Source organism: Mauremys reevesii, linkage group 27 (assembly GCF_016161935.1).
Source record: "Mauremys reevesii isolate NIE-2019 linkage group 27, ASM1616193v1, whole genome shotgun sequence".
NCBI lineage: Eukaryota > Metazoa > Chordata > Testudines > Geoemydidae > Mauremys > Mauremys reevesii.
The window spans coordinates 7,018,228-7,041,878 of NC_052649.1; the positions used below are offsets into that span (position 1 = coordinate 7,018,228).

At 65.9% G+C, this 23,651-nt stretch overlaps 1 protein-coding gene across 1 annotated transcript; it reads left to right on the plus strand.

Moving 5' to 3' along the window:
- The first annotated feature begins 646 nt into the window (after positions 1-646).
- On the plus strand, positions 647-20,301 carry THRA (thyroid hormone receptor alpha). Its single transcript, XM_039516625.1, has 9 exons — positions 647-706; positions 8,557-8,805; positions 13,540-13,601; positions 14,955-15,055; positions 15,549-15,696; positions 16,295-16,500; positions 17,859-18,005; positions 18,336-18,594; positions 19,549-20,301. The coding sequence occupies exons 2-9, from the start codon at positions 8,753-8,755 to the stop codon at positions 19,797-19,799; spliced, it is 1,227 nt and encodes a 408-aa protein (XP_039372559.1). The 5' UTR covers positions 647-706; positions 8,557-8,752; the 3' UTR covers positions 19,800-20,301.
- The last annotated feature ends 3,350 nt before the right edge of the window (positions 20,302-23,651 follow it).

Here is a 23,651-nt window from a genome sequence, read left to right on the forward strand (position 1 = left end):
CCGGCTGTCCTTGCACCGAGGCAGCAGCTTTCAGCAGAGGCCGCTGATGAGCCGGGCACCACGGCCGGCCCAGCCCTCCGCCCAGAGGCAGCCCCCCCGGGTGGGTTTCTCTGCAGCGGGGGATGCTGGGGCCTCCCTTGGACCGGGTGCGGCGCTAGGGCAGGGCGGGAGATGCTCAAAGCGTGCCAGGGCTTTTCCACACCTTGCGCTGGTGGGGGCGGGCGGGCGGGTGCCAGCTTGCAGGCAGGGGGGCGAGGAGCAGGTGCCCATCGGGGGGCTCCCGGTGCATGCTGGGCACGTTGCCCAAAGCCACCCCCACAGCTGGCGGGGCAAGAGGAAAGGCAAAGGAGGTGAGAGAGGCCGGGCTTCCTCGTCTCCCCCTGCCCCCAGCAGTGCCCCAGAGCCCAGCGGGGCTCCGCAGGGGGGTTAGCTGGCCGCTGGACCCCCAGCTCTTCCCCAGGCAGGGACAGCTAAGAGCTGGGCTGATGGGAGGGCAGCCCTCTGCACCCGTGCCCTGGGCAGAGCAGCGGGCGTGGGGATTGGCCCCTGAACCTCGCCCCGGCGCGTGGGAATCGCTCCCATCACAGCCCTGCTCTCTCGCCTGACCTTGCTGTCGCACCTTCTTTGCAGGAGGGATCGAAGTGGAGGAAGAGGAGGGACGTGAAGCAGCCGCGCCCTGTCCCCCACCCTGGTGTCACCTACAACTGTGAGTCACTTTCTGTTACCTTCCCCAAATGGCCAAGTGCTGTTGGCGTCTGTCCCCGAGGGGGCGCCGGGGGGCGCTGGGCTGGTGGGGTGTGTCAGGTCGCCCTCTAGTGGCTGGTTTGCATCTAGGATAAAGACCTGCTGCTGCTGCCTGCCCGCCTGTGGAGTCGCTCCTTCCACCCCAGCCCTTTGGGGACGGGGTTCTGTCCCGGGCCATGCGGTCGCTGCACAGATAACCCCGCGGCTGGTGGTGGCCCTGGTTCCTGCGCAGGGGCCCACGTGTGTGGTGAGTTTGGTGGAGTCTCAGCCCTGTTCCCCTCAGGGAATCCCTCTCCGTGCCTGGCCCCATGCTGGTGTCTGGAACCCAACAGGGTATGGATTATGACCCCCCCACTATGGGACAGGATGTTGGGGGGGGCATGCCCCGTCCCTGCTCTGGGGAACGCACACCCCAGGGTGAGACGCTGACGCACCTCCGGGAGCCAGACGGCTGGAGGGCGGGGGTGGGGCAGAGACCCCGACGTGGCAGCGGGCCTGGCGCCCCGAGGCGGGCGCTGTTGTGGAGGATGCTATGGAAACGCTGCCGGCCCGGCTCGCCTGGGGAGTGGAATGTTCCCCGGCGCGCCCCGGCCGCGGCTGCTGGGTGTGGGGCTCCCCCCGGCCTGGCCTCGCCTGGCCAGGCCACTCCTCCCCGCTCTGAGCACCTGGGGCAATGGAGCCGGGGGGCGGGGTGTCTTAGTGAGGTGGGGGAGGATATGTCAGGGGGTGGCTGAGCTCCCTTGGAAACAGCTGGGTTTGGGGCCTGCCGAGGGCCCATGGAGCACATGGATAGGGGAGCCGGGGGTCCCTCTTGAGCAGGCGGCGAGTGGCAGCTCCTGTGGGGCATAGGGCCCACAGCCCCCATCACCGGCCCGGCTCCCCAGCAGGCGTTATGGGGCCGCAGGGCCGCGTGCTGCCTCTGGCCGGCAGAGGGTGCCGTGTGCTGCCCAGGAAGGGGCTTGCTGCTCTGTCATGCCAGTCTGTGGGGGACTCTCTGTATCACCCCACGGAGCCATGGGCCGGCCCTAGCCCCCCACGCCAGGCGCTGGGCCCTGCTTGCAGAGAGCCTGGGCCTGCCCCATCCCCAGCAAAGGCCCCTGCTCCCCTGCACCCAGGTTAGCACCTGGCATTTCACAACCGCTCGGCTGGGTCACGTCATCTCCTGCGCAGCAACAGACGTCCCCCAGTGCCAGGCCAGGCCTGCTCAGGGCTCGTTTGCTGGGACTGGGGCACCGGGAGCAGCCCGGGAGCCCCAGGGTCTGCGGAGAGCAGCCCTTGCTGCAGGGGCCTGGCACCCCTCAGGGGTCCCACCTTTGGGATGGGCTGATGCTGAGCCAGGCCTGGCCTGGGCTGGGGCCATGGCAGGGCTCTCCCATCGCACCCTGCTAGCCCCCTCCCTGGATGGGACCTGCCCCCTGCTCCAGGGGCTCCGGCCCGGGTCTGTCTGGAGCCACGTCTGGGCTGAGGCCTTGACCCCATGGCCCTGAGGGCGGGGATGCTTTGTGCCGAGGTCACTGTCTCTCCCTGCTGGGTCTCCACTGGGCTGCGTGGAGGGGCCCTTCCTGGCGCCCCAGGCTGCGTCTTCAGCTGCTGCGGGGGGGACCTTCCCCCAGGGGCCCTGGCACAGGCGGGAGGTTGGGGCGGGGGAGCAGACGTGTCTGACTTGGGATGAGGAGACGGGCCCATGGGCTGAATCAGCACAGGGACAGGGGGTGGGGTGTGAGGTGGAGGACTGGGGGTGGGGCCACCAGGCTGGATGAGCCAGGGGCGTGAGGTGGCATGGCTGGGGGTGTGGTGGGGGGGTAACCAGATTAGATGGGCTGGGGGCGTGAGGTGGAGGGACTGGGGGTTACCAGGCTGGAGGGACTGGGGGTGTGGGTTACCAGGCTGGGTGGGCCAGGGGTGTGAGGTGGAGAGACTGGGGCTGGGGGTTGCCAGGCTGGAGGAACTGGGGGGGTGAGGTGGCGGGGCCGGGGGCTGAGGGTTGCCAGGCTGGAGGGACTGGGGTGTGCTGTGGAGGGCCGGGGCTGGGGTTACCAGGCTGGGGACTGGGGTTGCCAGGCTGGAGGCCCGGGGGGGGTGCGGTGGAGGGGCCGGGGGCTGAGGGTTGCCAGGCTGGAGGGACTGGGGTGGGAGGTGGAGGGACCGGGGCTGGGGTTACCAGGCTGGAGGGACTGGGGGCGTGAGGGGAGGGACCGGGGGCTGGGGGTTACCAGGCTGGAGGGACTGGGGGCGTGAGGTGGAGGGGCTGGGGGTTGCCAGGCTGGAGGGACTGGGGGTGTGCTGTGGAGGGGCTGGGGGTTGCTGGGCTGGAGGGGCTGGGGGTGTGCTGTGGAGGGGCTGGGGGTTGCCAGGCTGGAGGGGCTGGGGGTGTGCTGTGGAGGGGCTCCCCACCTCTCCCCGCTCTGCCTCATGCAGTTCCCTTGGGCTTTTCCGCTCTTTAATGTCTCCTCTGATGATCTGGGTCCCCCCGCTGGTGTCCCGGCTCTGTCTGACCCCACGCGGGGCGGCTCTGCGGGGCCCTTCCGGCTGTGGAGCTGGGCTCTGTGCCCGGGCCAGGCAGGGCACGTGCCTGGGGGAAGTGAGGGGCGGCGCGGTCCTGTGGTCAGGGGCTGGAAACCCTCCGGCCCGGCCACAGGTGCAGGGATTAGTCGCCCTGGGAGATGCAACAACAAAGCTGGGCTCTGTGTCAGCTGCTCCACCAGCCTCCATGGCTGGGGGGCAGATCGGGGTGGCAGGGTCTCCCGCAGGTGGCCCAGCCCCTCTGCACCCTCCCCCCTGCTCCCCACCGGCCTTAGCAATGGCCTTGAAGCCGCCCCTGAGCCTTCCTGTCCCCAGGGCTGCCCGTGCTTTGTGAGTGGTTATATTGTGCCCAGCCCTTCGGGTGCTGGGTGCAAGGAGCTGCAGCTCTGAGTAGGGGAAGGTTTCCTCTTCACCTCCTGTCCTAAACTGCTGTTGTACGGTGTTGCTGTGTGGCTGTTGCCTGGCTGCTTTGCTCCACCCCAGAGGTAGTCGCATTTGAGCTGGGGGGGAGCAGTGCCTATGCGGCGGGGAAGCTCTTTGGCTTGAGAGCGCTCCTGTAGACGGTGGAGAGCTTAACGATGACCTGCAATTGGTGCTGGGGGGAGGGGCTCTGCCCTGTGGCCCACCCACTTTTAGCCTGGGTTGGGAGGGCAGCTGGGCCAGGCCCCAGCCTGCGTGGTGTGGGGACACCGTTCGTTTCTTCTGAGTCATCACGCGACGCCTGGGAGCGTGGAGGCCTGTGCAGGTCAGAGTCCCATGGGGCCGGGGGTGGAGAGGGAGAGAGCTCGGTCTGGATCCCAGGAGCCCTGCTGCCCCCCAGCGCAGTGCTGACACCTTCCAAGGATGCAGCCCACCCCCCACCCCACCCCCCACAGCTGCTCGGCAGCGTCTTCCCCTGCAAGGAAGTGAGGGTAGGGGAAAAGGAGAAGTGTGACAAGCACCTTTCTCCCCATTCCAAACCCTGCTGTGTCAGCGGGGGAGGAGTCTGACTCGGACTCCTGGGTCCCAGCGAAATCTGACTCCCCGTGTGCCCCAGCCCCTGCCTTCTCCCTGGGCGCTGAGCTTGGCAAAAGCGGCAGGCTCTGGCCTGGGCTTGCCCCAGGGGCCTCCAGCAGCGCCATGGAGATGGATTGTGCCCTGCAAACGCCGCTGTGCCCGCAGGGTCCGGGCACGCAGAAGCCTGGGCAGTGCTGGCTCCAGGCGAGGCAGGGGCTTGTGCCCAGCTCTGCCCAGGGCTCGGTGCAACAGGCCTCTGGAGAGCGATGTTCCTGCATCGCGCCAGCCACTGGCCCTGGTGTGTGAGTCCTGCTTGCCCGGACATGGTGTGGGTGGAGCTGAGAAGGGAGGCCTCTCAGATGGGCCCAGGGCTAGCCAGGGCCATGCTGTGCTCTGTACAGAGCGTGCGCTGGCAGCGAGGTGTGATGGTTAGAGCTTGCGGTTGGGACTCCGGGTCCTATCCCAGCTCTGGGAGGGGCCTGGTGTGTTAAAGCGGCAGGGCTGGAAATCAGGACTCCTGGGTTTCATTTCTGGCTCTGTGTGAGCCGGAGCACATCGCTGCTGCTCAGTGCCTCAGTTTCCCTATCTGCGCAGTGGGCCGCGAGGCAGACCAGGAGTGCTGGGATTTGGGGGTCCAAGGTTGCCAGAGAAGGCCTGGTTTGTTCGTCCCTTCGGTGCCCGGCCAGGTCCCAGTCTCCCCCACACGTGGGCTCTTGGCTGCCCCAGGCTGATGGCAGGGCAGAAACAGGTGGTGTCCTTGAATCCCCAGTCCCTCCCTCCTCTGGCCAGCAGCCCCAGACTCCCGCCACGGGGCCTTGCCGCCTCTGCAGCCCAGTGCCTGACGCCTCTGCTCCGTCCAGGCTGGGGGAGTCCCGGGGGCCGGGGGAGTGTCGCGCTGTGCAGCACCGCGGGAGCAGGGCCGAGCCCTGGCACACAACAGGGTGTTCACCCGTCCGTGCTCTCCTGGCCGGGGCAGGTAGGGGGCTTAATGTCGTCGCACCCACTGCAGGGATCCCCCAGGGCTCGGCACACCCATGGGCGCTGGCTGTGGGCGGGCACTGGGGTGTTCTGCCAGGCCCATACTCAGCTCTGGGCTCTTGGGGGGACATGGACTGGCAGGGTGCCGTGGGGCTGCACGCCTCACCTGCCAGCCCCTGTTGCTGCAAGGACCAGATGCAGTTTTCTCAGCTGCAGAGCAGGGCTGCATACCCGGAGCTGGGGGGGCAGAGGCGGGTGCTGGCTGAAACCAGCCATGCACATTCACATACCTGCTTGCACGCTCGTGTGTGCACAGACACTGACACACACGCGCTTGTCTGTGTGCTCCCCCCTCCAAAACAACCCCATTCCACTCCTGTGTTCATTGCCCTTCGCTCACTGTCATGTCAGCGCCCCAGAGTACAGATGGGGAAACTGAGGCACAGCAAGGGGCAGGGTCTGCCCTGAGGTCACGCACCAGGCTGGTGACAGAGCTGGGGAGAGAACCCAGGAGTTCTGGCTCCCAGCATCCCCCGGTTCTAACCACTAGACCTAACCTCCCTCCCAGCCCTGGGATAGAACCCAGGCGTCCTGGCTCTCAGGTCGGTGCTTTAACTTGCTCCCTCGCTCACTTGCTCGCAGCCCTGGGGCACTTGCCAGGGGTTTGAGAGCAGGAAGTTTCTGGCTCTGGGGCCCTGTCCCCAGCCCCCCTTGCTTCTGGCTGGCTGGGAAAGCCGCCCCACCCCCTCCCCGCAGTGCCGGGCGTGGGAGCCCATCAGCCATGGAGACGCACCGCTCTGCCCGTGCTGGGGCCGGGAGCATGACCGGCCTTGGCTGGCACCCAGGGAATCCCCGAGAGTGTCCTTGGCTCATCCCACCCGCTGTAGGGATCCGCCTGCCTGCCGGGGGAGGTGCTGGGCCACAGGCGGGCCTGGCACTGCCCAGAGCCGGTGCCCTCCCCCCCACCGGGATAGCCCCCAAGTCTCTGGGGCGGGAGCTTCATTTGCATATCACCCATAAGCCCTTGCAGCACTGTAAGGCAAGGCGTGGGGGGGGTGCTGTGTTGCAAGGGATTTCCCCCTCCACTCAAAGCTGCGCCTGCCATAGCCCTGAGAGGCACCACGGGCTAGTGGCTAGAGCGGGCACCTCCAGGACTCCTGGGTTCTGCTCTGGCTCTGGAAGGCGAGTGGGGGCTTGGGGTCTAGAAAGGTGGGGAGGGGGGTTGGGAGCCAGGATCCCTGGGTTCTAGTACTGCCTCTGCCAGTCCCTTCCCCTCTGTGCCTTAGTTTCCCCCCTGTTACCTGGGGCTCTGGGCGCTGTGGGTGGTGCCTTGGCACAGCCGCTCTCACCCCCCGTCCTGCTTGGCTCCAGCCCAGGGCAGGGCACCCCCCTGCTTTGGGGTGGGGAACCTCTCTCCTGTGACTTTTCTCACAGGCTCCTGTCTTCCTGCTGGAGGGAGACAAGGCCCCTGGGTGCAGCCGGACGCTGGGCTGGGTCATCAGTGAGGGCGGGACGGGGAACCAGCCAAGGCGGGGCCAGCCGGACGAGTGTGGCGCTGAACAGCCCCGGGGCTGGGAACGGCTTTGGGGCCGTCGGACCCGGATCGGAGCCTGTGGCCTGGAGTCTCCGCGTCCCGGCCGTGTCCCCCGATCTGCCCCGCGGCTGCCTGGTGTGGGAGCCTGAAGGCCGGGCATCTTCAGCGGCTCTCGGGAGCTGCACGGTGCCCCCACCTCTCTAAATCCCTCATGCCCAGGCCCCCCTCGCTCCCCTGCCCCGTGGCCTCCCGCCATGGCTGTAACAGCCGGAGCTGTTCTGGGGTGCCCTGGGGTGCCCGGTGCTTTTGGGGATGGGGCAGATCAGGGCCGTGTCACACAGGCCAGGAGGCAAAGGTGCTGTCGTACTCTAGCTGTGGTGCTTGTGACTGGTGCATGCTCCCCGGACACATGTGTGACCCCCAGCGCTCAGGACAAGTGTGCATGCCCCCCCCGGCTCTCGGGACATGTTTTCCTCCCCCCTGCCTCCTGGGACACGAGGCTGCCCCCTTGCACGCACACCTCTGCACAGAGCTGCGTTCTGCCAGGCACAGGCCTGCCCCCTCGTGCGCAGCGTGGCACACACGGGCGTGCCAGTCCGGACGCTCCACGCATGCTAGTGCAAACTCTTGTGCACACCCCCGACCTGCAGACTCCTGCGCTCGACGGATGTGCCAAGCCAAAGCCTCTCCCCCCACCCCCGTGATTCTGCGTGAGCCCCGATGCCTGGCAGGCCCCACCACTTGCCATCTCAAGCCCCCTCCGCCCAGGCCCCCATGTCGCTGCAGTGGGGCCATGTGCCCCCAGGGCAGCCGCGCCTCCGCTGGGTCTGCCGGGAAGCCGGGAGCGCCAGACTCTTGTCCTCAGCTGACCCCGGAGCGCGATTGTTCCCCCACGTGCGCTGTGTGCCCAGCCGTCACGCACCGAGGCGAGACCCCGCCGGGGGTCAGCCGAGGACACGGCTCGCCTGCCCCCACCTCCCGGCACTTCCTGCCTCGGGGGGCCCTGCGGGGACCCCGCTTCTCCGCTGCCCTTTGATGCGTCTGCTTAGCTTGGCCCCGTGCCAGGCTGTCTGCAGAAATCCTTATGTTTGGCTGGGAGGGAAGGGGTGGGGTGGGGAGGAGGCTGGGGAGGGGGCTGTGTGGAGTGGGGGGGTTGCACGGAGAGGGGCCGTGCTCTGTGCCAGGCTGCGGGAGGGCATCCAGCTGCTTGTTAACCTCTGGGTACCCTCGGCTGCTGTCGCCAGGGGAAGGGGAAGAGGACGGGCTCCCGGCTCGGGGGGGGGGGGGAAGGTGTGTGCCTGGGAGGCTCTGAGCCGGGGGGAGCCCAGGGCTGAGAGCCCCTGGGGGATTCCAGCAACCCCCTCCCCTGTGTCTGACTGTCCGTCTCGCCTGTACCCCCCTTTATCTGCCATCAGGGCATTGTGAGAGCTGGGGGAGGCAGGGGCATTGCCTGGGGGACAGGGATTTGCAGTGGGGCTGAGGGGACCCCAGTCACCCCCCCCAATGGCTCCCATCCTTCACAGAGCGGAACCAGGCCTCTTCCCGTCCCCGTCCCCCCCGTGGGGCACAAACGCCCCTGGCCCCTCGCTGGCCACGGGCTGGGGGGGGCACAGAGCCTGAGCTCCCCGCTAGAGGGGGCCCTTCCGGGCAAGGCTGAGCCCCACAATGGGGGGAGGGGAAGTGGGGGGGGGTTGGAGCCCCAGCACAGCTTGGTAACAGGGGTTCTTCCGCCAGGGTTGGGTCCCGGAGCTGCCATTTCAAGGCCGTGTTTGTTTTTGTAGGGTCTCTCCCGTGGGATCGGCGCCCCTCCCCCCCAGGGATGGTTTCCGCCAGCGGGCGCTGAGCCGGGCGCCATGGGGAGTGCGCCATAGACACCCCCCGGCGCCCCCCGTCTGCCGTGGCGGCCGCGGTGCTGAGCACCTGGGGGCGGAGCCCACCTTGGTCTCTCGTGAGCGCTCCTGAATGGAATTGCGGTGAATGGAACAGAAGCCCAGCACCCTGGACTGCCTGTCGGAGCCAGAGGAAACCCGGTAAGAGCTGGGGGAGCCCCGTGTCGCACCCCCTTCCTGCACCCCCCCATCCCCAGCCGCTCCCCTCTCTGTCCAAGGCAGCTGTGACCTGCCCTGGCCTAGGGCAAGCTCCCTTCTAAAGGGATAACAGCCTACTTCTGTCGCTGGCTGATGGAGTTCTCCCTTCAGCTTGAGCTGCCGAGCTGATGGTCCCAGGTTCCAACAGGCCCCGGTGGGTGTCTGAGCTGGACTCGCCCTGATTCCCGCCCCTGACTTTTCATGCCTGCGATTGGCACTGCCCCCGGGGTTCGGGGTGGTGGGTGGAGGAGTTCAGCCCTCGGGGGGGGTTGGCAGGACTCAGCATCGGGAGAGGCTGTCCAGGCCAGGCTGGCTGCGGCCTCCTGCCCATGCTGGTCCCTTTGTGGCTGGACATCTCTGAATTCACGTGTGGTCCCACGTGGGGCTCTCTGGGTGAGTCAGCAGCCCCCTCCCCTCCACGCAGAGCTGGGGCAGCAGGAGGGTGGGTATGAGAGATGGGGTTTGCACGAGCGCGTACCCTGGTGAAGATGGGTGTGCCCGTACGTGCTGCAAAGAGTCAGTGCCAGCCTTCCCTGTTTCCTGCACTACCCGCCCAGGCTGGGCAGAGGGGGCCGGAGAACGGGTCCATTCTCCAGCGCTGGCACCGTCTGGGCCCCGCTGGGTTCAGGGCAGCAGCAGGGGTCTCTCTTTGCCAGCAGGCAGACAGTCAGCCCGCGCCGCTGCCCTGCGTTTGCACAGCCTCTCGCTCTGGTTACCTGGCACCGGTGCCCTGCCTGTCCCCCATGGCTTGGGGTGCAGGTGGCCCTGCCCAGCACTGGAGCAGATGATCTCTGCTGTCACTCCCTGTCCTAACTGGCTGTGCAGCGTTGCTGTGTGTCCCTTGCCGTGATCCACCCCAGAGCCTGCTGCATTTTTGGGGGGGGCAGGGGTGGCGGCGATAACTAGTTGGAAAAATCTTTGGGGTGGAAAGGCCACGAGTATGAATCTTCCCCAGGCCGTGACTGCCCCCGTCCAGCACCTACCCCAGAGGCAGGTGCCCCCCTACAGAGGGGGAAACTGAGGCACAGGGGAGGGAGGTAACGTTCAAGGTCTCCCCGCACATCCCTATCTTTGGCCAAGAGCAGAGCCCAGGGGTGTGTGGGCCAGAGATGCGCACCTGTGATTGGTGCACCTGGCCACCGGGTGGCAGTGTCACTCCACAGACACCCAGCCCCCGGGGCGTTTCCCTGGGCCGCCCCCTGCTGGCGGGGGCCTTGGGACAGGTCAGGGGAGCATTGGCTGGAGGCCCTGGCCCGCTGGGGGGGTGTCTCAGGGTGGGGGAAGTGGGGGCTGGAGCCAGCACCGACACATGCTCCCTAAAAAGGTAATAATTGGAGATATACCAATCTCCTAGAACTGGAAGGGACCTTGAAAGGTCATTGAGTCCAGCCCCCTGCCTTCACTAGCAGGACCAATTTTTGCCCCAGATCCCTAAGTGGCCTCCTCAAGGATTGAACTCACAACCCTGGGTTTAGCAGGCCAATGCTCAAACCACTGAGCTGTCCCTCCTTCCCTAGCGCTGCCCAGGCCTGTGGAGTCACGTGGGGCCGGGACTTTCCACCCCGCCTCTTCTGGAGGGGTTGGCATGAGCTGCGGGATCAGGTTGCCGGTGATTTACTGCTCCTGTCAGGAGGGATAAAGGGTCCCCCGCCAAGGGAGGCAGGGTGCTCGGGGGACAGCGCTGACTCATGGTTAGTGCTGGCTCCCCACAGCTCCCCTGGCTTCTGTCCCCAGCTCCGGGAGGGGAGTGGGGTCCAGTGGTTAGAGCCAGGACTCCTGGGTTCTCTCTAGCTCTGAGAGGGGAGTGGGGTCTAGTGGTTAGAGTGCGGGGGGCGGGGAGCTGGGAGCCTGGACTCCTGGGTTCTCTCTCTAGCTCTGAGAGGGGAGTGGGGTCTAGTGGTTAGAGTGTGGGGGGGGAGCTGGGAACCAGGACTCCTGGGTTCCCTGCCTTGCTGACGGAGCGGCTTGCCCCCGTTTGCCCTGGGAGCAGTCTCCATGTCAGGCAGGAGGAAGCCTGTTACCCTGAAGGCCCCTGTCCTCTGATGACCCAGCAGCCCCCGCCAGGGCCCCAGCCCCTGGCGGTGCCCAGCTGGTAAACAAGCTGTGTGAGCCCAGGCAGGGCTGGGGCCGATTCCCCAGGAGAGCATGTACCCCCCCCCACTGGGAGCTGGGCCAAGGCAGGGTCACCCTTGGATCTGCTGGGCGGCTCCGCCAGGGTCGCTGCCTGTTTCTAGCCCCCTTCCCCTGCGCTGCTCTCCCTGCAGGATCGGGCCCCTGGCTGGGGAAGGGGCTCTGTGCTGCTCTCCCTGCAGGATCAGGCCCTGGGCTGGGGGGGCTCTGTGCTGCTCTCCCTGCAGGATCGGGCCCCTGGCTGGGGGGCTCTGGGCTGCCCCCCCTTGCGCTGCGGGGAGCTCTCTCCAAGCTGCACGTGCTCTGTGCTGCGGCCGGGGCACAGCCCGTCCTGCCCTCGCTAACTAGCCGGATTTAGGCGGTCGGCCCCTGGCAGGCTGCCAGGCAGCGCGGAGCTCCCAGGAGCTGTCTGGTACGGTGTGGGCTGCCTGCCCCAAGGGGTGGGGGGGCTCCCCGATCTCCCACTCTCAGCTTCTGTGCACTCGGGCAATGGCCGCAGGCTGCCGGGCGCACGAATGCCCAGGCCAAGGGCCACTGGCAGAGCCCAGACCTGGCACTGGTTTGTTATTGGAGGGTTTGGGGCAGGGCTGCGCTCCCCCCCCCCCTGTTTGTTATTGTAGGGTCTGCAGGAAGGGACGGTGCCACCCCCCTCCCCGCCCATATGTTGTTGGAGGATCTGTGGGCCGGGCTGCGCCTCGCCCCCGTTTGTTACTGTAGGGTTGCTGGGAGGAACAGTGCCACACACGCTGGGTTGTTATTGTAGGGTCTGCAGGAAGGGCAGGGAGGACAAGTGTATTTGCTGCATTAGTTCTGATGCGGAGGGTCCAATGGAGGGTGCCAGGAATGGCTAGAAACATGCTGAGCCCACCACCGGGCACCCGCCCCGGCACCGTTCGCCCTGCCCGGGGGAAGCCAGCCCTCCAGCTGGGGAGGGGGCTCTTACCCTGCAGGCACCAGCCCCCTGACCACGCTGCTGCTGCTGGAGCCGCTGTCCTCATGGGCCTGGCCTTCGCCCCACGGCCGTGCAGGGGGCAGCACTGGGCGTGGGGCAGAGATGGGGCAGCGCAGGTGCAGGGGAGGGACAGGGCATCCCAGCCGAGCTCGGGGCTGTTCATCCCACGGCCGGGGGGCTAATTCCAGACACTGGGACCAACGCCCGGCCTGGAGCCTCTAACGCAGGGAGCCAGGCAGAGCTCAGGGCTGGCAAACGGCACCCGGGAGAGGCAGCTTCTTGGACCTTCAGCTCTGCACAGGGGTCCTGGCACAGCCCCCGTGTTGTCCCGTCATTCCCTCCCCCATGGCTCTGCCAGTGCCCCTCGAGCCCGACCCGCAGCCCCCTGCCGTGCCGGCCCTGGGCTCCCCAGGCAGGGCTGGGCCGGTGCCCCTCGAGCCCGACCCGCAGCCCCTTTGCCGTGCCAGCCCCGATGCCCCTGGCTCGCTGCCCCCCAGCAGTGCCAGACCCACACACGGGAAACGCTCTCCCCCCCCCCCCCACTGATCTTTTCCAGACATTCGCATCAATGGAATTGTGATATGCAAATGACTTGCCGGCCTCTGGCTGCTGATTGGCTGACCTGCCTCTGCCAGCCATGAGGCCCTGGGGGCCACTGACCCCCCCCCCCCTCCTGCCCCGTGCCCCCTGGCCTGCCCTGCACCTGCCCGGTCCCCTATGCCCTGCCCGCCCCCCTTGCCCTGTGCTAATCCATGGCCCCTCTTGGACCCAGGGAGCTGGAAGAGCCCCAGGGGCAGGCCCGAGTGGGCAGTGGTTGGGATGTGCTGCCCGTTCCCCGTGTATGGTGGTAAATTCCCCCCCCCGGGCTCTGCCAACCCCCCCTCTCGCCCCCGCCTCAGGCTCTGGATCCAGCCGGGGGCTGTTTCATTCGTGGCATGTCACGGCGCCCCCTTGTGGTTTGCATGGCCACTTTCCCGTCACCTCTGCCTGGGGGTTCCTGGGGGGGTCCTGCAGCAAACCCCTCTGAGCTCTGAATCCAGCCCTTGGATTGCTGTTCATTGAGACTCTGGGGGTGTGGAGAGCGTGAGACTGTGCTGGGCGGGGGGCGGGGGACGGACGGGATCAGGCTAGAGGCCTGGTGGGGGTGGTGACAGGGTTAGATAGTGGGCAGGGATGGGGTCCGGGTTAGAGGGCCGTGGGGTCAGGGGTCGGAGGGACGGGGTTGGAGATACAGGGCTGGGGGGGCGGGGTTGGGGTTAGAGGGACGGGGTGGTGGTGGAGGTCAGTCAGTGGGTGGGAGGAGGAGGCCCAGGGCAGGGAAGCCGGGGGGGGGGGGGCGCTCAGAGCCTCCCCCTGGCCCTCCCAAGTCCCCTTATCTCCCCTGCTCTCCCAGATAACGGGCTGTCGCCGCCCCTGGCCGGCCCCTTGGCACCTACAGCCTGAGCTGGGGCTGGCCTGTGGGTCACTGCCCGGGGCCTCGGCTTGCCCGACCGTGCAATGGGGACAGGAGGGGCGACCTGCCTGTTGGGGGAGCTCCCGCCGGGGGGAGGCGTCGCTGCAGCCACTAACCGGGTCTTGTTCTCGCTCTGCTGCAGGTGGCTGGATGGGAAACGCAAAAGAAAGAGCAGCCAATGTTCGGTGAAGAGCAGCATGTCAGGTACTGTGTGTGTCCCGCTCGTCTGTGCCCCAGCCCCCGGGCCAGGCCTGTCCATTCCCCCCCGTCCGGGCCTGTTCCGTCCTCCTGCCCCCGGGCCAGGCCTGTCCATTCCCCCTCCCCACTCCCCCCAGGCCTGTTCCGTGCCCCTGCCCCCAGGACAGGCTGCAGGCACCCCAGGGCGTTGTCTTGTGCCCCGGCTGATGGGTCAGGCATGCAGCTGTTTTCTCCTTGGCGTCGTCACTGGGCCCTGGCCTAGGCTGGGGGGGCACCACAGGCGGGTTAGTGCCCCCTTCCCAGGGCACTCGGCGTCCAGGCCAGGAGGGCACAGGTTCCTGCCCTGGTTGGTGCCCCCCCCCCCCCAGGAGATCCGTCCCTACAGCGCCCTAGGGAGGGGCTCGGGGTCAGGTCAGGGCCTGGCGTGCGGGGGCGGGCCCAGCTCCGAGTCCCAGGGAGGTTGGGCCCGGGGCAGCTCAGGGTATCGGCTCCAGCAGGCTGGACAGTGGGGCCCTGCGGGCGGGAGATAAACCCACTGGCTCAGCAAACAACACGACCTCTGTGATGGGGGGGCCTGTCCCAGGGACAAGGCTGGCAGAGCTGCCCAGGCGGATGGCAGCAGGGCCGGATGCTTTTAGGAGCATGGAGGGGCTGGTGTGGGACGTGGGAGGGTCCGGGGGGAGCGTGGAGGGGCTGCTGGAGAGGACGGCGTTGGGGGGCACGGGCTGCTTAGGGTGGCTCTGTGCCCATCTACATCTGTGTTTCCTGAGTCAAGTTCCTGGGTTGCAGCGTCCAGCATTTTCCATGCAAGACCCTGGCTCCTCCCGGCACCACCAGCCGCACCCGGCGCCACCTGAGCTGCCCCCTCCGCCCGCTTGCGTCCCCACCTGGCAGAACGAGGTGCCCTCGAACCCAGGGGGCGTCTCTCTCTGTGTCCCCAGCCTTGCTGAGCGCAACGTGCTTTGGCTGGCTGCTCTGCAGCCCGGTGGACATGCCTGCATTGCCTCTGCTCTGCGCTCTGCCCGCTGCTCGGCACTCGCCCCGGCCCCGATTCTCTGTGACACCCTGCCCCACTCGCGTCCTTCCCTGCCCGGGGGCTGCCCGGCCCCAGTCTCTGCGCCCTGGGGCTGCAGCACGGAGCAGAACAGTCTCGTCTGGTGTCTGGCTGAGTGAATGTGCCGCCCGCCGGGGCACCTGCCTGCAGGCGCAGGGTCTGGGTCCCTGACACCCCTGGGGCTGTCCCGGGCCAGGGGACTCCTCTGCCACAGCACCCAAGGCTTCCTGCAAGCCGTGGGGCTCCCCCTCTCCCCCAAGCGCTGGCTCCGCAGGGCTGTAACCTCCAGGCTCCCTTCTCCCCAGGGTACATCCCTAGTTACCTGGACAAAGATGAACAATGTGTTGTGTGCGGTGACAAGGCAACCGGCTACCACTACCGCTGCATCACCTGCGAGGGCTGCAAGGTGAGATGCGGCCCAGCCGCCCCCACACCTGCGGGCCAGCGGGCTCCCCCAGCCGGCAAGGCAGGTGCCTGGAGTCTAGGGCACAGCCAGGCCGCGAGAGCTCTCGAGCTCAGCCTGGTCTGCATGTGGAGGGGAGACCTCTGGGGGGGCTCAGTAGGGGGCACCTTCCTATCGCTGAGCTAGGGGGCGCGGTGCTGCAGGAGGCTCACTGGGGCGCTCTCCCCTCTGGGGCAGGGGAGCTGTGGCGACGTTGGAGGAGGTCACAGGATCCTCCGTCACTTCCTGTTCTAACCGGCCACATAACTGTTGCCGTGCTGCACCCCAGAGGTGGCTGCACCCCTGTGCTGGGAGAGCCATCCCCACGATACCAGCCCTGAGCCTGTTTGGGAGCCTGTGGGGCTGCACGGGGGCTCCCCCTGCACCTGCCTTTCCAGGGGGGTGGGTGGATAGGTTCAGGGCTGTCTCTCACCGGGGCCCGTCCTGCTCCCCGCAGGGTTTTTTCCGACGGACCATCCAGAAGAACCTGCACCCGACCTACTCCTGCAAGTACGATGGCAGCTGTGTCATCGACAAGATCACCCGCAACCAGTGCCAGCTCTGCCGCTTCAAGAAGTGCATCGCCGTGGGCATGGCCATGGACTGTAAGCGGGGGGGGGGACAGCCGGCTGGGGGGTCCCGGGGCCAAAGGCCGGGCTCACTCACTCGGTATTGGAGCAGCACTGCAGTCCCTACTTACAGGCCTATCTGGGGGCCGTTTCCCCAGGGCGGGTGCCTGCCGGGTAGGGGGACCCGAGACCCGCCTCCATTGCTGGCCCCCCTCTTCCAGCCACAAGCTGGGGGAGAGGGGGCAGCCGCAAGGGCAGCAAGGGGTTAACGCCGGAGGAGTGGGGTTGCAAGTGTGAGATAATGACATGTATCCCCCCCCCCGGGGAGGGGAGTGATCACCCTCAATACCCGTGGAGGCAGGTGGGGCTGAGCCCCGAGAGGGGCTGCCCCTGTGGGTAGCCCAAGGCCCTTGACCTCGCACTCGTCACTTGGAACGTGGCACCGGGGTTCCCCCCCAGGGCAGCTGGTGTCCCCCTGGGGTGCACCCTCTGCCCACTGAGAGTCTCCCCCAGGGCCCTTGCTGTGGCGCCCTGGCCAATCGCCACGGCCGCTGTCTGGAGCTGAGCTGGGATTGGACCGGTCAGGCCCCGCCCCCTGTGCTCACGCCCCGCCCCCTCTGCGTGCTGCCCCCAGTGGTGCTGGATGACTCCAAGCGGGTAGCCAAGCGGAAGCTGATCGAGGAGAACCGGGAGCGGCGGCGCAAGGAGGAGATGATCAAGACCCTGCAGCACCGCCCGGAGCCCAGCGCCGAGGAGTGGGAGCTGATCCACGTGGTGACGGAGGCACATCGCAGCACCAACGCCCAGGGCAGCCACTGGAAACAGAAGCGGAAATTCCTGGTGAGCGCCCTGCCCTGTCCCGCCCCGCCCCGCCCTGCCTGTGCGCCTGCTCACCCTGGGGGCAAGCCACGGTCCGGAGCACGGACCTGCAAGCCCTGCCCATATGCTCCCTCGCAGGCGTGCAAGCCGCAGTCACGCACACGCACGTTCATGTGCTCACGGGCCCTGGCCCGCTGTGCAATGCCTGCTCAAGCACACGGCCCTCCCTGGTGCCCAGAGCCGTCACACCGCTGCAAGGGGCTGGCAGTTCGTGGGGGACACTTTGATCCCACCCCTGTGCTCTGTGGCACCCGTCCTGCTCCCCTTCCGGTGTGGGAGTGCCGTCCCTCTCCCGTTGGGCTCGGAGCCTAGAGACCATGGTGATGGGCCCATTAGAAATCTGGTGGCACGACGCTGTCCTCTCCAGAGCACTAACCTGAGCCCGTCCTCTCCCCCTGGCTCTGCGAGGCCCCTGTGACCCATCCATCCTCCGTCATGGGGGCAGGGCGACCCTCCGGCTCTGTGCCCCGCTCAGCCTTTGCTGAGCCCAGGGAGCTGGTTTGGGTTAGAGGGGAGGTCTCAGGATGCAGCCGTTGGGAACTGGGCTGAGACTCAGCAAACTCATTGTAGACGTGCGTCACCAAAGCGCTGCCAGATGGGGGCACCCTCCCGACTCTGCTGACCTAGGTTGGGTCTAGTGGCTTGGGAGTGAGGGCTGGGAGCTAGGATTCCTGGGTTCTCTCCCCATCAACACCCTGGAGAACGAGCCCGGTTCCATTCAGGCCCTGGTGCTGGCTGCGGGGCAGTGCCCAGGGGTTTGCTGGAGCGCAGACGGGGTGGGCAGAGGCTAACCCCAGAACCTGCAGCACAGGAGAACGATGGGTCCCCCTGGGAGCGAGCAGGAGAAAACCCAGCCCCCCTCCAAAGGGCTCATCCATGCCCGGGTCCTGCCTCACCCACCGGCCTCTCCAGCTGCCAAGGGGTTAATGCCGCCTCGTGTGGGTGAGTGAAGGACACAGCTCTGAGTGGGGAGGGGGGTGTCCCACAGCCCCCTCCCGCGCCGGCCAGGGTTCGTCTGCTGAGGGGGCTCCCTCTCCTGGCCCAGCCCCTTGCTGCCATGGGAGAGCCAAGGCGCGGGGGAGAGGGTGCCAGGACTCCTGGGTTCGCTGACCAGCTCTGTGCCCTGGCCGAACGACTCCCTCTCTTACCCTGCCCCCCCTCGCCTCTCCCCTGACCAAGAGGAGGAGCCCTGAGCCCCTTCCCCTCTTCCAGGGTGGGGGGCAGAGGGGGCTCACGCAGGGAGGAGGCTGGGGACAGGGGTCCAGGCAGCGCACTGGGCGGGCCGGCTCCCTGACAGGCTGTCCCGGCCTTCCCCACAGCCCGAGGACATCGGCCAATCGCCCATGGCCTCCATGCCCGACGGGGACAAGGTCGACCTGGAGGCGTTCAGCGAGTTTACAAAAATCATTACCCCGGCCATCACCCGCGTGGTGGACTTTGCCAAAAAACTGCCCATGTTTTCAGAGGTAGGCGGGGGCAGGGGGAGGGGGGGGAGGGGGAAGGGAGACGGGTTGGGTGGGGGGCAGAGAGGGGGTTAAAAGCAGGGGGAAGGGGGAGGGTGGTCGGTGGGGAGGGAGATGGTTTGGGGGCAGAGAGGGGTTAAAAGCAGGGGAAGGGGGAGGTTGGTCGGCAGGGCGGGGCGACGGGTTGGAGGGCAGAGACCCGAGGACTGAGGGGCTTAAAAGCAGCGGGAGAGGGGGAGGGGCAGGGCCTGGGGGCGGAGTCCAAGGGGGAAGTGGGCGGAGCACGGGGCAGCCGAGGTCTCTCCCGTGTCTGACCCCGGCTCCCCCCGGCAGCTGCCTTGCGAGGACCAGATCATCCTGCTGAAGGGCTGCTGCATGGAGATCATGTCGCTGCGGGCGGCCGTGCGCTACGACCCCGAGAGCGAGACGCTGACGCTGAGCGGCGAGATGGCCGTCAAGCGGGAGCAGCTGAAGAACGGCGGGCTGGGCGTGGTGTCCGACGCCATCTTCGACCTGGGCAAGTCGCTCTCCGCCTTCAACCTGGACGACACGGAGGTGGCGCTGCTCCAGGCCGTGCTGCTCATGTCCTCAGGTAAGGGCCAGCGGGGGGCGGCCGCCCCCTCACCCACTGAGCCCTGCTGCTGGGGAGGGATATTCCCATCATGCACCAGGCCACATGGCTGATGCTGCCCATGGGGCTGGGGGGCGGTTCCTTCCCCCGCCCCCAGTGAGCTCAGCTGAGATCTCCACAGCCTCCCCCCACATCAGCTTCCCTTGCTGGGGTCCCCATGCGCCCGCAGCGGGGATGCACCAGCTCAGCGTCTGTAGGGAGGGTGATGCGCCCGCTGCTGGTGCCCACTAAGAGCGCTAGGGGAGAGGCCTGGGGCGCAGGAGACAAAGCCCCCGGGGAGCCCAGAGCCGGAGCTGTTGCTCAGGTATCAGAGAGAGCTGGAGACGGAGGGTCATGGTGGGGCTAGCTGGGGGCAGGGAGAAGTGGGGGGCAGGGAGGGGTAGTTGTGGAGATGAACGGATAAAGGAGTATTTATGGGGTGGAGGGGTACAGGGGTAATGATGGGACTGACTAGCCAGAAAGGGGGAGCGATGGGTTTGGATGGGTAGGTAGGGTGTGGGGTTGGAGGAGCACAAGGGAAGAGGTGGGGAGGGAGAGGTAGATAGGAGGGGCAGGATGCAGTGGGGCGGTTGGATCGACGGGGGCTGATAGCCAGCGATGGTCGGGGAGGGGTGGGTCGAGGGGGCGGGATGCGGTGCCGGGGTGGGAGGGAGGGGGCAGGTAGCTAGCGATGGGTGGGGAGGGAGGGGTGGGTAGAAGGGATGGGATGCGGTGCCGGAGTTGGAGGAAGGGGGCGGGTAGCCAGCGATGGGTGGGGAGGGAGGGGTGGATAGAGGGGGCGCGATGCGGTGCCGGAGTTGGAAGGAGGGGGCGGGTAGCCAGCGATAGGCACAGAGGGCAGCCGTGGGGCTAGCCCCTCGGGCAGAGGCTGCGTTGCCCCCGGCCCCCCCTGACGCCCGCCCGTCCCGCCCGCAGACCGCACCGGGCTGTTGCGGGTGGAGAAGATCGAGAAGTGCCAGGAGACCTACCTGCTGGCGTTCGAACACTACATCAACTATCGCAAACACAACATTCCCCACTTCTGGCCCAAGCTGCTGATGAAGGTGACCGACCTGCGCATGATCGGCGCCTGCCACGCCAGCCGCTTCCTGCACATGAAGGTGGAGTGCCCCACCGAGCTGTTCCCACCCCTCTTCCTCGAGGTCTTTGAGGATCAGGAAGTCTAGGGCGGGGGGAGGGGAGGGGGCGAGGGGGCGGGGCCAGGACTCGGATGAGAGCCCCGCCCCCAGCCCCTCCTGGACACGTTTTACTTGGTTCTTTTTCGTTTTGGTTTGTTTTTCTAAATATTGCGCGTGGGTGTCACCCGGCAGCGCTGACACCACCACCACCACCCCCGCGGAGGGGGTGGGACCATGGGGGGGGGGCTGTTGTCGGGCTGGGGAGGGAGGGGCAACACTTTTCAAAAACCACAAAAAACATGAGCTTTTGGGGGGGGGGCGGAGGAGTTGGATTTGGAGTAGCGGGGGAGGATAAGTGGAACCTGGATCTCCTTTCGTCTGAACCCCTCAGTTATGTGGGTGCTGGGGGGGTGGATACATAGCCCTGGTTTCAACCCAACTGCAGGAAGAACCCCCCACTCATAGAATTCTCCGTCCCATCACCTCCCTGGCACTGGGCTCAGCTGGCACCTCACGGCTCCCCCCAAATAAACCTCTCTCGTTCCACGGACGTTATGAATTTTGTTTGTTTGCACAGGACAGTCCCAGACGTCAGAGCGTTTGTTTCCTTTATTATTTCCTTAGGTGGTTTTGTTTTTGTTCTTTTTAGCATTTATTCCCTCCCTGAGAGGCTAAAATATTAACTAACTGCACTTTGAGAAGAGAAAAGCTATTAAATTATTAGTGGGGAGAACCCGGGCGCAGGGAGAGGGGGTGAGGTTAGAGGGGGGGTTCGGGCCACGGAGCCGAGCGTGAACGACAAATGCACTTTTTTTTATTAAAAGACGAAACTCCAGCGGGAAGTCGCTGGTTAGATTCCCAGGGGTGCCTCGATTTCCCATCGAACTACAGGGCGCGAAGCCAGGGTGCCAGCTGACCCCCATGCCAGGGTTGCAGGATAGGACCACCGGAGAATCTCAGCTCCCTGCTACACTGGAGAATCGGGGCTCCGAGGTTGGGCTGTCAGGTCGCTTGCCCTCTCCCCGCCTCCCTCCCCCCCCCCGAGAACCCGCCACTTCGGCCCATCTACCTCTTAGGCTGGATGGGGCGGGCAGGTCTGTCCTGACACCCCAATCCCCCCAGCACACCCGCCTCTCCCCCAGTGCAGGCGCCTGCCAAGGGCCGTAGTTCCAACACTTTCCCGAAGGCGAGGCAGCGGTGGGCGAGGGAGAGAGGCTCCGGCCCGCAGGGGTTGGGGGCTGTGCTGAGAGGGGGTGGGGGGAAGAGAAGAACTGGTCGAAAACATTGGCTCTAAACTGGCTCTCGCGGCACAATTTGGTTTTCCAGGCAGAGTCTGCTCCCCGCAGAAAGTTTTGATGCTTTGTTCACGGAACAAACACCAGAAAACGAAAGAGCTGAATTCAAAATGGTGCCAGCGTGCCTCCTGGGAGTTGTGGTTGGGGGGCCTTGAGCTCCCATTCATCTCTATGGGATGGACTCTCTGGTCGGACTCCATCTCCCATGATGCACCATGGCCAGAGGCTCCCATGGGGCACCCCCTGCCCAAGAAAAGTCACTGTGGCATCATGGGGAATGGAGTCCAGTCCAAGAAACCAGCCCCAAAAGGAGAATGGGAGCATGAGACATCTGAACTACAACTCCCATCAGGCAGTGTGGTGCTATTTTGAATGGAAATATTTCGGTTTTTAATATTTTGCCAAAAAGTTGTAATTTTCTTTGGGGAAGCTGACTATTTTCCAACCAACTCTGCCTGGGCGGCTCCCCCTGCCCCGGTCCCTGCCCCTGCCCCTCCAGTGGCCTGTCTGTCTCTGATACCCCCAGGGCAGGGAACATCTGCTCTGGTAACGTGCCCCCAGGAGAATCCCTCGCTCAGCAAGGGGCCAGGGAGGACCGTGCGCTGAGCCCCACCCACGCCGCTCCCCATGGGGCCCACACTTGTAATGGGCACGCGCTTTCCACAGGACGGCCCCCTCCCTGCCACCGCTCACTGCACTAAGGCCGTCAGTCGTCTGCCCGGTATTGCCTGCAGCATGCGCTGTCCTGTCCCCCAGCTAGGCCGTCCCAGCCATCCCAGTGCCTAGCTCGCCTCACCACCTCAAAGCCTTGATTCTCCACGAGGCGGGGGGAACATGGCACTTATTGGGCACAGGGGCCGGGAGACCGAGCTGAGGTGTTTGCCCTTTCTAGGCGTGGGGGGGAGGTAGGGAGAGGCCAAGCCGGGGCAGCTGCGTTGTATGGGGCCCGCGGTTGCTTTATGGTTGTCTACCTGCCCTGATCCCTCTCCCAGCCCCCGCCCCGATTCCTCCAACAGCCAGGGCCCCGTGATCACCAGGGTGGGGTGTGCCCACTCCCTGCTGCGCCCGGGGATCCCCCTCGCCCACCATCACCCCTCGCGGCCCCAGCCCGGGGCCCACCCGCACTGGGAAAGCACGAGGCATAGGAGGCGCGTCACACCCGAGCGGCGGGCGTGTTTCCACCCGGCTCAGCCCCGGGGAGCCACCCCCGCGTCTCCGATCACGGCTTGGCCGGGCCCACGTGTTTAACCCCGCGTTGGCCGACGCGGCTTCCCCAGTGCGGGCGAGTTCACGGCACCGCCGTTTGGGGGCTAGACCCGAGGCAATGGAATAACCCACCCTGCCCACCCCCGCAGCCTGACAGCAGCCATGGGGGGCACCAGCACCACCCATCCTTAAAGCTGAACCAGCAGAACTGAGCCTCAGCCGAGAGCGAAGCAGCGCTTGTAGCAAGGAGCTGCCTGTCCCTCTGCACTTAGCCGGCCCGTGGGCTGCGGCCCGCCTGGCTCCTCCCTTTCTGCTCCTTTTCTTTCCTTTGGGGGGGGGAATAACAATCGTAAAGGAATTTAAACTGCCTGGGGGCAGATCTAAGGCCCAAAGGGCATCAGACTTACGGACTTTTCAATTTCACTCCTTGTGCGGAGAAGCTGCACTCACTCACCCCTGCCTGTAGGGGGCACTTACTGGTAGTCGGCCACGCTTTGACCCCCCCACACACGCCCCCCCCGTTTCCCCAGCTGTCTGCCAGCAAACCCCCAGCCGATGATGTGCGCCGTGTATCTGTATCTATCCATCTGCATCAAGATCCAGTGGAGGGAGTTCGTTTTTAAGCTTTTTCTTACCCGGTTTAGGGCGTGAATTTTCTTTGTCTTACCTCAGTCGAGAGGCCAACGGGGATGGGGGACGGGGGATCAGCTTATTCTGAATGTACCGTTTAAGGTTCAGGTCCGGGTGAGGAGAGCCACTGCAGGGTTAACGCCGCTCCGATTTAAGCTAATATATATTATATATATATATATATAATTATATATATAAATTTTTTTAATTAAAAAAAAATCTTTTTACGGGTTATTTTAAAAAAAACAAACAAACACACAAACCTTTTGTGGTTGGTTGGTTGGTTTGGTCGGCTAGCGCTTGGCTGATGTAATGCTTGGGGTGCTGGACAGGAGCCCAGCCACCGCCGTGACCCCGGACTTGGTGGGCGTAGGCCGAGGATCCGTCCCATTAGCATTGTGACCAGGGCACCGGAGCCAGCGGCTGCCATGGAAGGAGTTGATTCGGGGGGGGGGGGGGGGCGTAGCCTCGCCTGTTGCAGTATATTCCCAGAGCAACCCGTGTTTGGGAGAGATGGAGATGCGAGGGCCCGGCACCCACAAAGAGCCCAGGTTTTCAAACAATCTAAGCACCCAACACGCACCCAGCGTCACGGGCTCCGTGGAAAACCTGGGCCCAGGCGTGGGTGCCACCTGCTTGGAGCCGTGGCCTATTCTGTAAATATAGGAAGGAGCACGTTTCCCCGGCAGATACTCTGGCTTTCTGTAATCTGTCCTGCCTTCCCCGGGGTGTGTGAGCTGCAGCGTCTTGGCTCATTACTCAGCATTGC